This window comes from Mesitornis unicolor, unplaced genomic scaffold, assembly GCF_000695765.1.
Source record: "Mesitornis unicolor isolate BGI_N332 unplaced genomic scaffold, ASM69576v1 scaffold16969, whole genome shotgun sequence".
Lineage (NCBI taxonomy): Eukaryota > Metazoa > Chordata > Aves > Mesitornithiformes > Mesitornithidae > Mesitornis > Mesitornis unicolor.
In genome coordinates, this window is record NW_010208123.1 from 80813 (window position 1) to 93916 (window position 13104).

The 13104-nt window shown below is 43.0% G+C and overlaps 1 protein-coding gene across 1 annotated transcript in view; it reads left to right on the forward strand.

Annotated features, from left to right (window-relative positions):
* The window catches only part of LOC104546879 (homeobox protein Meis1), a gene marked incomplete at its 5' end in the record, with an annotated part of 81409 nt that overhangs the window by 64814 nt on the left and 3491 nt on the right, over positions 1-13104 (forward strand). The window contains 3 exons of the mRNA XM_010192383.1: positions 10769-10827; positions 12076-12165; positions 12438-12533. Of these exons, the coding sequence (XP_010190685.1) occupies positions 10769-10827; positions 12076-12165; positions 12438-12496 (208 nt within the window). The remainder of the gene's footprint in view (positions 1-10768; positions 10828-12075; positions 12166-12437; positions 12534-13104) is intronic.

The window sequence follows — 13104 nt, forward strand, 5'->3', positions numbered from 1 at the left end:
CAGAATAGGATCTCACTGGGTGAATTGTTACACCACTTGAGCAATTCAGAATATCTGTGGTAAATTAGCTGTTCTAAATGTACCATGTGTCGGGCTTTTCAAGCAGATTTTTACATTTATGCTTTCACTAAGTCTTAGCTAATTGTTATGCCTTTCACCTTGAATGCCAATTGTAATAATAATATTACATCTGTAGTCTATTTCTCTGTTCTTAAATTACAGCAGTCGAGATTACTCATTTACCTCACTAGGTAAAATCCTGTATAGTTACTCGTAAGAAAATCTTGAAATCAGACGAAAAAATGTTTAGCTTGCATATTGCCTTAGACAGACCTGGATAGCTGCCAGACAGCCAAGGTATTATTAGAAAAGCTGAGCAAATAGCTTGCAGTCGGAAGAGTAGTGAATTTAGAGCCATCAGGTACCGTCATTATCACCAGATTTTAGACTGTTGGTTTTTTTTTTTAGTTCTGCAAAGCCATTTAAATATACAGCACAGTGGTTTATATGTGCAGGGTTTGGTTTCAGCATGTGAGTTTAAGGAGTAGTGATACAGTCTGGGCACAAAACATGGCGTTTTTCCAAAGGAGGCAGATGCTTGGAGGAGGTGGATAAGGAGGTTTTTTGTGGCAATGCTTCCCTTGGCCTCCAGTACTTCAGGTGGAGCAGAGAAAAAGTGTTCATCCTGGAGAGCTGACAGACCCTGGCAGTCTCCACACACCCCATACTGCCCCAAAGCAGGGGCGCAGGAGCACCAAGGGACTATGCTTCTCTTGACCATTGCTCTGACATCCCTGGGATTCAGGCTGAGCAAAACCAGCAGAGGAAACACTATTTACTTCAAAAGCAAACGTCGTATCATTTTGCACAAACTAACAGACTAATTAGTGGCACCCTGAGCATTGAGCAAACAAAACAACTAGTGTTATTTGAAATAACTAGTGTTATTTTACTCACACAGATTTTTTTTTCAGAGGGAGAAAGGCTAATTCTCACCGCAGAGCATTGTACGGTGCAAATGAGGTTTACCTGACAATAATCTTGGCTGACAAAAGGTGTTTGGCACTTGAAAGGTTAAGATGCAGCCAAAAAAACCCCTCCTGTTCTCCCTTGGGCCTTCTGTCCTTCTCTGGGGTGGTTTTGTACCTGACAAACTTTTTTTCAGTCAGTGCAGTAATATTCTGTAACAAATCCACTGTCAGGGAGATAAGATGAATAGGCACCATGCAAACATTTGCCACTTGCTGTTTTCTTCACTCCTGTACTGACTTTGTTTTGTGGGATCAGGGTAGGGGACAGAAGGTTTTGTTTGCTACTTTTTGTTTAAAAAGGCTGAGATTCAGGTGTGCATTGTCTCAAAACAAGAGCTTAGCTTTAAAAGAACCCATCCAGGACACTGTTGTGTTGTGGAAATGCATTGCAAGCAAGGGGAGGGCTCTGCACCATCTTCTTAGGGTTTGGTTTCTCTTCTGCTTCTGTTAGGAAAAATACCCTCAATACATTAAAAACAAATAAAGTAAAAAATATATACTTCCAATATATTTTAAAAAAAGGGAGAAGGGGAGACTAATAGTTTGTCATTGCTTTGCAAGTCAGGTTTTGGTCTATTCTTGTCATAGCTATCTGAAGTGTGTTTACATATAGTTTGCCTTTCTGGTATTTTGCGCTTGCACAGACCTGATCTCCACCTATTTTGTGTCAACAGTTGCTGAGATTGGTGTAGAGCGATTAACCGTTGCAAACTGAAACACCAACACACAGAGAAAGGTGCCCTCAGAGACCCTCTCTTGTGCTTGTATCAGATGCTTGCTCTGGGCTGCACCTGCATGAAACAAACTTTCTTTCTGAGTACTTAAAAAGTCAGACTGAAGTATTAAAAATGGGGAAAAATGTTGTCTCCTTCTTGGCTTAAGCAATTTTCTCTTTTCAAAAATGAAACACTGCCAGAGGCACAGGGCGAGGATGTGCTTTTGAGGGCGTGCATTTTGCCTTGTCTGTCCTGGAATGATTTTGGTGTAAATGATGTATGGCTGGCTATACCAGCGTTAGAGCTATCGAGGCTCCTACCTTTTATTTTATTTTTGAAAAAGAAAAGAAACAGCAGCAGATGCTGCTGAAAAAATATTACTTCCGCAGTCCTTCAATGAAATCTAGGTCAGGTAACAGTTTCACGGGTTATTATTTTTTTTTCCTGCCCAGGCACTGTAGTCCTTGTGGCTTTTTTGGCTAATGATAAAGCACAATAGCAATAGCCCCTTTTAAATTCAGATTTATCCCAGAGATGTCCGACTTCTCACTTGGTTTATAAAGGTGGTTTTTACCATCTGGGAGCTGCTCTCTAAGCTCTCTGTGTCCCATGGTCTCACAAACTCTTTTTATCTTTGACATTTCTCTGAGCTCCCCATGTGCGTTTTGTTTGCGTTGTTTTCTGAGGATGTCTTTTCTCCTGCCCTGAATAAAATGCTGTCAGGAGTAGGATTAGAAGCAAAATGAATTACTTCACTTAATGGGAAATTATGTTTAGATAAAGTAGATTACAAAGTAGCTTATTAGCAGTAGTTAGAAAACAATGTTTTGAAGTAGGATGTCTTGCAGGGGGAGTCTGTCCAGAAGTGTGGAGCTGTTTTTCAGGTTGACTGTGACTCAGAGTTGTATCTTTTGTGGTTTCTGGGGGAAAAAAAAAAGGAAAATAAATTCAAACCAGTTTTGCAGATGCCCACATCACACAAAATACACCAACATGCTTGTGTTTGTTGTCTGGGTAGTGGTGGGGAGGATGCAACCACAGGAATCACAGCTTTCCTCCTACACCACAAGTTGATGTCTCAGGGTATAGACCAGAGTGATGTTGAAACCTATTTCAGATACGAACGGGTCCCATATAAGGGTTCATTATGGCTTCTCTTTGGGGGCTCAGAGGGTGTTTTCCCCCAGACACTTGTCAGAGCTTTTGGTTTGGCCGCTGTCATTTGCTTCTTCTTGTTCCACAGGCTTGAGGAGTTAGTGTGGGGTTCCTGGGTATGCAGTTACTCCATAAGCCTTAAGTGGCCTTCTGGAGACAAAGAGGGTGAGGAAATCCATCCAGGAGTGCAGACAGATAATTTCTCACATCCTTCAGTGAGTTGGAACGCACTTAATCCAGCAGCCAGATGTGGGAGCAGCCTCATTGCTTTCACTTGGGCTGGAGGACCGAGCATGGCTTCCAGCTCCTATGCTGTATGTGTTATAGGTAGGAGTGACCAGCAAAAACCTGTTTGGACAAGGCTCCCAACTTGATTTATGGAAAAAGCCTTGGACCTCAAAGGAGGAACCCCTGTGTTTAGACCACTTGTGTGGGAGGAGAAAGCCCGAAGATCATGCAGGCACCTCTCCTAAACACTACATTCCCTCAATTAAGAAGTTATACTGAATCAACAGACAACAGAGAGAGGGGTGTTTTCAGAGAAGTAGCAAGTGGTTTGCTATAATTTCTCACCCATTTCCAGCATAATCCCTGCCATCAAGTGGGACACAGGTTGTTGATTTGAAGTGATCTGCTGAAGACAAGTTGCTGGCTTGCACTGGAGGTGTGCACCAGAGCAGGACCTGAGTTACAGAGTGCAGACCCGCTTTCCTGAAGGTTCAGATGGAAAGTTGAGTTTCAGACCTCACTCAGAGCTGAGAAGAAACCCCGAACTGGGAAATGTGCATCGCAGCCTGGGCTGCTTGCAGAGAGCAAGCTCACTCTCTGCCATGAGTATTTGGGAGGTCCTGGGGTTTGTGACATCATCTGCACATTGAAGCACAAGAATCTCTATCTCAGCAAAGACAGTGCACTGTATGGCACTGAGATGAATCGCTCTCCAAATCTCCAGTGGAAAAGCAACTACACAGCACCAGCTCTTGGGCAAGGAGAGCATTTTTGTGGGAGGTAAGATTTTGGCTGGGAGCATGGTGTGTTCTGAACTGCTGTGTTGTGTTGGGTCCCAGGCACGAGTTAGAGCGGCCTTAGTGCTGCTCTACGAGATGAATCCTTGCCATATTCCTTCAAGGCTAATTGTGGCACACAGAGATCAGCAGAGTACAGCTGCGCTGGGATTTGGGAGCAGGGGAGAGATGGGAGGTCAGCTCTGCTGGCGCTTTGCCATGTAAAGATTTCCCCTTACATCATCTGGCTGCCAAGGGCAAGTTTACCTCTGCTTTGCACCCCGAGGGAATTGCAGTGTCAGGGAATGAGGTTGCTGTGAGCCCTCACGGGCACAGCCAAGACCTGCAGCATGGCCTGTGCTCTGGCTCCCTGGCATCAGCAGGGAGACATCTGGATGCCGGACCTGGATTTTCACTGGAAACTTTCCATGTTGGCTGAGCTTTTTGGAAGACTTAGTAGGAACTGTGGATGTGAGGGGAGGAGGAGAAGGAGTAGAGCATACCAGAAAGGCTAACAGCAGCTTGCCTGTGATGTGGGAAGGCACTGCAGATGGGTAGAGCAGGAAGGTGCATCTCCGGGGAGCCCTTCTCCACATGTGTTAGCTCTTCACTCCTCCCTAGATACAATTAGGCTTTAGCTCCATTCTGCTAGGGAATAGGAAAAGTTTTGGAAGACAGGAAAAGTGTTTCCTGCCCAGCTTTCTTCTAGAAAGACCCATCGAGCAGCCACCAGCTGTGAGCTGTGCGCAGAGATGGGGCTAGGGGAGCATCTGGGCCAAGGGGAGAGTGGTGCCAGGACCTCATGGATCCTACTTCATTGGAAAGCCATCAGCCATCCCTTCTACATCAAGAGCACAGTCTACCTTCAGGCTCATGGCCACCCTGAAGCAGTCACCACAGCTGCATGGTGTCCTATGGGGCTGGGGTCAGGGTGCTCCACCAGATCTGGTCTGTTTATTTGGAGGCAGCATGCGTTCCACAGTGATTTGAGAAGCATGGTATGAAGCAGGAGGAAAGTAAGGTTTAAGGGTATGGGAGAAAAGCAAGCACAAAAGGTAGCCAAAGGTAGAGCCAGTGCACATTGGGCTGGACAAATGTAGGGCATAGCTGGCTCTCTTTCAAGGAGTGCATACCTGATCCCATCTCCCTGCTTTCTATTTTTGCACTCGATATGCTTGCTACATTAGCAGAGTTGGCTTGCAAGAGGTTCAGTAGCACTCTCCTGCTTTAAAGCAACTTTTTTGAATGCACAACATGAATCCATCGGTGGTGTCACATAGTAATGCTTGAAGTCAGAAGCTATTTTTAAAACTAAATTGCAGAACCACACATGGCTTTCATTAGTGCTTTACATCAAATTTGTCAGCTAATTAGTGTTTTTTCATCACTAGTTTTTGCGTAGTATTTATTTGTTTTTTTGTTGTCTTGCGACACTCACAGCCCTATGTACAGTCCCTGGCTCTGGTGCTGCCATCTCCTGATGGATGGAGACTCACTGCCTTTGGAGTATATTGCAATATTATGTGTCTGGAGTGGGCGGTTAGCAGCCCATGTACTCTTTTCCCTCCCTATCTCCATTTAGTCTTGTAAATGATGTATTGCAGTCCTGAACTGTCTTTGGTTTGGAGGAGGAGGAGGGGGAGAAACCAAGAAAAGTTGCCAAACATGACTTCATAAGGTTTGACTTTAAACTGAACAAAGTTTCTTGAGTGTCTTGGAGTTTGTTTTTTTTCTTTACAAATAAAGGGAGTTCAGAGAGCATGGATTGCTAATGACTGGTAGTTACGGGTCATTAAGCTCACTAACAGACTTCGGGATCAGAACTTTCTGAAAACGGCAGTAAGCACTGTTTTAACATTTATTTCTCATTTTAACATTTATTTCTCATTTAGGATTGGGAAGATGTGATTACCATTCATAAGTCTGCAGTTATTTTTTCTGTTCATAATTACAGAGGGAGCTTGCTATTTTTAAGGCTGTTTTTAAAACGCGAAAGTTTTCAGTGAAATAATTTCTAGAGTTTTTTTCATTTTCTTTAACTGACTCCTTTAAAAAGCTCTGGAAAACAAATACACAGAAAAAAAAATGAAAATATGTTAAAATAAGAAATAAAACAGTTACTGAAGTGTAATAATCGTGGTTTATAGCACACTTTCTATTAAAATTGTTTTTATTAGATAAACCTGTTAAGTGCTGAATAGAGAAGGTTGTTTCACTGCTGTATAAATGAAGTATCCTAGTATGTAGAAAAGAGTACGGCTGATTTTACAAGTGAATTATTAGCCAGTTTGAAGGGCTCTGCTTACTTTGGCATCTGTTATTAAAAAAAAATATATTTTTTTTTTTGTCAAGAGGGATACAGGATTTTTTCAGAGGGGCAAGAGAGATTTTAGCACTGGGGTTTGTAGGTACTGTGGGCTTTCTCATTGTCTTTATGCCTGGTTTGCTAGAAGGAGCTCAAGGAGCAAATGAGGCAGAGAGATTTTTAGAAATTTCTTGGCACTACTAGTGATAAACAGACTTCTGGCATGCGACACTATGGGACAATATTGAGGGGGAGCAGCCTGCAACTCCAAGTATCAAAAGTCAGTAATGGTGTGAAACTCTCTTCATTTGGGAGGGCTAGGAGGAGAGAAAAATTCAATATACCACTAAGTCTCAGCATCTCCTTTAAGACAGCTGGTCCTGGAAAATTTCATTCAAGGACTGCAAATTGGAAGTCCCCACGATTGTTCTGTTGATTCTTGAGCAAAGGTGACTTTGAAAATTTGTGACAACAAAGAAAGGTCTCATTTTATTCACTCAACAGAAGTGAAATACAAGGAGAAGAGAGAAAGAACAGATCTGTGTGGAAAATGTCACTCGAGCTGTAACCTGAGCCTTAGTGAGCTGTGCCTTTCGGAGGGTTTGGTGACCCTCTGAAAATCCTTGCTCTCTGGCTGCTATTATTGTAGCCAGTTTCCAACTAAAATAAGTCTTTTGTCATCACCAGCCATGCCGCCTCTCGCTGAGAAGAAACAAAACTTGTGCGTGGCAGCGAGGGCGGCCAAGCTGAAGGTCAGAGTGCAGAGGCGGATTTCTGCACCTTTGGGGCCGGGACTGGATCGTACCCGTGGGACTGGTGATGCACCAACCAGGGAGACTGCCAGTGACCTCTGGAGACAGACCCTGGGCGAGATGTCTAAGAGAAAACATCCTAGTAAAATGCAAATTGAAGAAAAGAGGGTTTCCTCCTCCCCCTTAGGGTTGTGCAGGTGGAATAGCTGTTTTTTCTTGCTTTTGGCAACACAACAGAAAGCACGATCTCAAGTATCCAAAAGGGCAAGGAAAAGTTAACTTGAAAAAATAATAAATACTTTACACTTCTGTGTTTTCCCAATGTTTCCTGCATGCCAGATCCTTCCCTTGGAAAAAAAAAAAAGGGTTCTCATCTCTCCTTGGGCAGGGAGACAGGTACATCTTGTACACTGAGGGAACTTGTGTTGTTTGTGCTGCTATTGATTCTGCTCTTTGCGGGGGAAAAAACCCAAACTAAAAAACCACTTCCACATTGGAGCAAAGGTACCAATACATAGAGCACTGGTATGGGGAAAAAGATGTTATGCAAGTGTTTGAGCCTGTGCAGGTCTTTACTCACATGAGTAAGGTTATGCGGCTGTCTTAATCATTAAGTTTTATGCTGAGTCGTATTTTGCGAATACTACATTTGAGTAACACTTAATATGCAAATATATTTTTTACGTCTTGATTCCTTTGAACCTTTAGGTATTAGAATGATTTAGGGTTTCTTTCTCCTGATATAGGTAAATGTGAACATAGGGGAAAAGAAGCAGTGAGATTTTTCATGTTAGCTTTCCTGTTCTGTCATTTTTGCTGGTGTTACATCAGCCTGGTGCTTTGGAAATTCAGAGCGATCAAAAGATCTCGGCCTTTCTATCAAAGAAAAGAAAACAGTATTAAGAAATTATCCTCCCATGCCTGTGTATGTCTGCAGCAACAGCTAATTCACAGTTTTGCTTGCAAAGAATTCTCCGATGTGATTTATAAATGTAACAGCACTGCATTGTGCTCTTTCAAGCAAGCCACATTAATAGTTTTAATCCGATGGGTTCTTGCAAATTCTAGGTTTTGGATGCAGGAAGAAACTTGAAAGTGCATACTTTCTTCCCTTTTTTTTTTTAATGCATAGTGGTTTGGAGTCTACTATAATGCAAAGTAAAGCTTTCTGTTACAAAGGCAGGGAGGATGGGACAGAAGGTTAAAGGGCATCCTGGAAACAAACAGCTGGACCAGTTTATTTAAACAGATACAAGGATGGGGAGCTGACCTCTGTTTGACTTCTAGTGGGAGGAGCAAGAATGTCATTTTATTACTTTGCCCAGAAGGAAAATGTTCTTGTGTCTGAATTCCCCTCGAAGATATACAAACACTGGCCTGATTGGCAGAATTGCTACTTACAGAAAATACTTATACGAATGCGTAGGAAGAAGATAACTGTTAAATACCTGTGTGTAAAATGTTCTTAAAGCAAATATCCTGAGCGATAGCATGCCGCAAACAGGTGAGAATAAGTTTTACCATAGGAACATCTTGTAGATGGTTGTTGGTGAATTCTAGCTATATAGTTTATTTTTCTAGCGATATAGTTTATTACTATGAGACACCCCCTCTTCTTAATAGAAGCGCTTGTAGTTTGGAGAAGAAGGAAGAGAAGGTTGTGAAGTGTGCCCACTTAATGTTGCTCGGGGTTTCACTGTGGTAAAAGCTTTTGGCAATGAATATTATGGGGATCAGCCAATCTCACGGTTACCAAAATCCTGCCGCAGTAACAAGTCCTGGCATTCAGGCAGGAGAAGGAAAAAGTAAACACAGCGAGAGCCTGCCAGGCTTGTGTGAAGGAAATGGCTGGGGCACTGGGGTTCTGTGTTGTTATTTTACATAGGAGAGTTACTGTGAAAATTGCTTTCTGCAAATGCAGATTACAGGTATTAAACAATTTTCTAATTGGTCATGGAGCTAAGGCAGCTAATGGGGGAAAAAAAGCAGATTTTTTTTAATTGCTTATTTCACATGGTGATTGTGCTACACCTGTGCTTATAATGAGAAAGGAGAATTAGTCTAACCTTCTGCTCACATGATTCTAATTTTCATGGTTTGTACAATATAATGATAAACCGATTCGCAACACCGTTTGCTAGTGTTGATGGTTGGTTTTTTTATTGGAAATGTGTACAAAAATTGATCCAATACTGTTGCTGACAAAACATGACCTAGTTCAGGCGTAAGGTTTCCAGATCTGCACCCGGAATTGGTGCCTTTGAGCCCATTTTGTCAAGACAGGTTTGATTATGACTCAACATCTTGATTAATTTTTGCAGGAGTTTGGGTAATGGGAATCAGTCAGGAACAGGAGGTAGGAGACCGAAATTGCTGTGCTGGTCTTTGAAGAGAGCAAAACAAACATCACTGGGCAGTGGCTTGTGATTCTTCTCCCTGCTGGTGTGGGGGAATGGGTGGGCAGAGCTGATTCCCACAGGAAGGTCCTGGTGGGTTTATCTCTGCAGTAGGAGAGCTCCTGCTAAGCCATCCCAAGCAAGGGCAACAAAAACAAGCAGCAAGTAGCCCTTTGTGGAGTTTCCCATTGCACTTTCCAAGTGTAATGTGGTTTTACCCACACTCACGCTACTTCCTTTACTAGTAAATATTGTGGCATATGTGTTCCTATTATTATTTTTCTGTCTTGTAAAGAATGTAAATGATGCTTTTCTGTGATTAAATCTGGATGGAGATGTTTTCCAAATGTTTTTTAACTAAGTTTTCTGATAAGCAAAACTGCAAAAGAAGTTCTTCTAACTCTTCAGACAGGTTACCAGCCATGGTTTTAAGCCTCCTGATTTCAGTACCACAGGGACTACCTGCAGAGGAGACCAGGGCACTTCTGATTCCCCTCCTTCTTCTGTTTCACTCCAAATTATTTTGAATATTTCCTTCCCAAATAAGTATAGCAAGACTAACTGAGGTGAAAAGTCACAAAAGTGCAAGGCTGCAGATGGCTGTTTTTAAAAACAACTGTACCTTTTTTTCTATTTCCAAAGCTCTGCTTTTCATTGTTCAGCAGTGAATTTTCAGTAGTCCAGTAATTACAGTTTAACAAGATGTTTGCTGTAAATGGTCAGGCCTAGCTGGAGAAAACAGGATTATAAATTCAATTACTGTAAAGCTATGACCTCACCTTGACCCCTCAGACTTTGCATAAAGAGGGGAGGGGGCAAAAGCCCACCAAAAAATGGCTAGGAGGAATGCACTGCTCTGAGGTCCCCAGCAGTGTGACTTAGTGGTGATAAAACTTCAGACGTTCCCTCATTTGATAGGGTTCTGCCATCACAGTTCATTATCTTAATAGTGGACATTAAAAGGGAATTAGGTTTGCAAGAGGTAGGGGCAGGTTTTGATAAAAAAAAAAAATGGAATAAAGAAGTTGGAGGCCATAAGGCAGAAATAGCACTAATGAGGGGGAGGTAGCAGATGCCCTCACGAGCATCTCGCCAGCTTCACCCGTTTTTTTTTTTGTGCCCCATTCTGAATTGAGGAGAGCGTTGCTGGTATTGTTTCCTGAAAACTCGGCTAATTCCCCTCTGAAAAGATGAAATGGAGGTGTCTGACTGTGGTAAAAAGCTGGCAAACATAAATCAGCTTGGAAACCCCAAGCTCGTGCTCTCAAAGGTCATCAGGGTTAGAGGCTTTGCAATATTTGCATCATCACGCAGCCTGATGGAAAGCACCACAGCAGGGCAAGAGAGCTTGTGGATGAGTGAAAGTTGTCCCCTTCAATAACCATTTGCTTTTCTCTTTTTTCTTGCAGGTTTATTAATGCTAGGAGAAGAATAGTTCAGCCCATGATAGACCAGTCCAACCGAGCAGGCAAGTCCCCAATAGTAACTGTATTCAAGTCACGCAGGCGAAAACCATCCTCAAGCCATTCACCGGGAGGTCCGTTACCTGGTAAATAAATGAGAAATGAATGCTGGGAGTGATTGACAATTAAAATACAACCAGCTTTGTTTCATTACAACCCTAATAATTTTAACAGTTTAAACTATTTTGAGGGAAAAAGACATTGAAAATTCAAAAAAGAACCCAAAATTAGCTGCTCTATGACCAAATCACATTTGGAATTAAAGTTATTTTTATTTTTTTAGTAGTTACTTTGAGTTTTCTTTCCCAGCTTCTTCTACTCCTGTGACCACTCCCTGGTGCATGGCTTGGTGTGGAATTGCTGTAAACTTTATTACCTGTCAAAAGGGCAAAAGGGTCAGAATCGCTTGTGGGACTCAGTAAAGTTCAAAGACATTCAATGAGGTAGAGCTTTATGTGCTTTAATAACCCAAGGCAGCTTACTTCTGAAAGTGGCTTTTAATGTACAATTAAAACCTCAAATTCAGGTAGTAGTACTTGTATAGGGTCCTTTTGTCCCTCATCTCTTCTTTTTAGTAGCTGTCTTTGGGGATCACTGAGTGTTTGGGTTTTACTTTGGAGGTATTTATTTTTATTTTTAAAAATATCAAGTTTTCATGTGCTGGTTCTGTCTGGGATCTTGGCTCACAACTCTGTGTGGGTATTTACCATCGAGAGATAGCTGGTTACTCCCAGTTGGTTTTGTTTTCTGAGTCTCGCTGCCAAACTATCCAAATCTGTCATTGTTCAAGATGCCTTTGGGCCATACTTCCTCCTTGAGTACATTTGATTATTTTGTCATTAGAGGTAAATATCTGGCATGGACGTGTTCAGGTCCTGCTCTTAGAAAGGCACACAGGGTGTAATTTAACACACTGCAATTTCAGTGTGACTATTCCAGCTGTAAAATCCAGCTCCTATACAGGTCTTTGCATTGACGGCAGCAGCAGCAGCAGCTGCAGCCAGGGCTCCTCATGTCTCGAGATTTTGTATCGCTAAGTTCATTTCCAAACTTGCACTAGGAAATCTAGCCAAAACTAAGCAAGCTTGTTAGCCTGGCCACTAAATTCAAACAGTGGATGCTTTTCCCTCTTTTTAGAGCCGATATCGATAGCCATCTCATGCTGTCTGTGGGTGGGGGATTGTGTCTTGTTGCTGTGAGAAGAGGTGACCCTTTTGGCTGTCGCTAAAAAGCGATGTTCTATGCTTTTCCAGTAAGTCAAGGAACACCTTATAACCCTGACGGGCAGCCGATGGGAGGTTTTGTGATGGACGGCCAGCAGCACATGGGCATCCGAGCACCAGGTAAGCCCCCATGGGACCATCACCCACTGATGGGTGACCTCAGTCACACCAGTGCAGGTAACCGGACCTTCGCCCTCCACCGTCGTCTCAGCTGCCTGCCTTGCCTCACCTGTCTTCTGTCTGCCTTCAACATTGCCGATGGGAACCAGGCATCTTCTTGCTCAAGTGGCCCTACACCCTCTGCTGTTCTGTGTTTTGGAAAGGGGCTTTTGGCACTATCTGTTGACTTTGCTCATTCTCTGGCATCTTCTTGGATTTTTATCTCCCTCTAGGACCTATGAGTGGAATGGGCATGAATATGGGCATGGAGGGGCAGTGGCACTACATGTAACCTTCACCTAGGTAACCAATGGCAAAGCCAGGGGGAAGTAAGTACCAACGGGGTCTTTGTTCTCACTTTTTCCGAGGGATATTTGTCTCCTTGCATTTCCCTATTTTCTCCCTGCCCATAGCCTCATGCTTGTTCCTTCTTTTCTATCCATCCATCCATCCTACGCCTGGGCTCCTTCAGGTTTCTCTCCCTCTGGTTCAGCTTAAGCTTTCCAAGTTCCCAAACCCCCCCATGTGCGTGCGCGCACTGTACATTGACGCCGCCGTACATCAATGCCGCCATACATTGATGCTATTATCCATCCCCGAGCACATGACAAAACAAGAAGCAGCCAGGGAGGTGGGGGAGCCTGTCGTCTTGGCAACAGACTTATTTGCAAAATGTAAGCGGTCTGCAGCAGCACAGGGAGAGGAAAGAGCATGTCCCCAAAGTGTCATAAATCTGTCTAACCACAGTTGATGCATGAGTTACATTTCTCCCGCTAACCTGCAAGACACCAAAAAAGCCAAACACACAGACTTCTCATAGGCAAAAAAAAAAAAAAAAGGAAAAAAACCCAAATGGCAGCTTCCCTTAGTTGTGTTTTGGAAGGTGATGGACAAAACTTT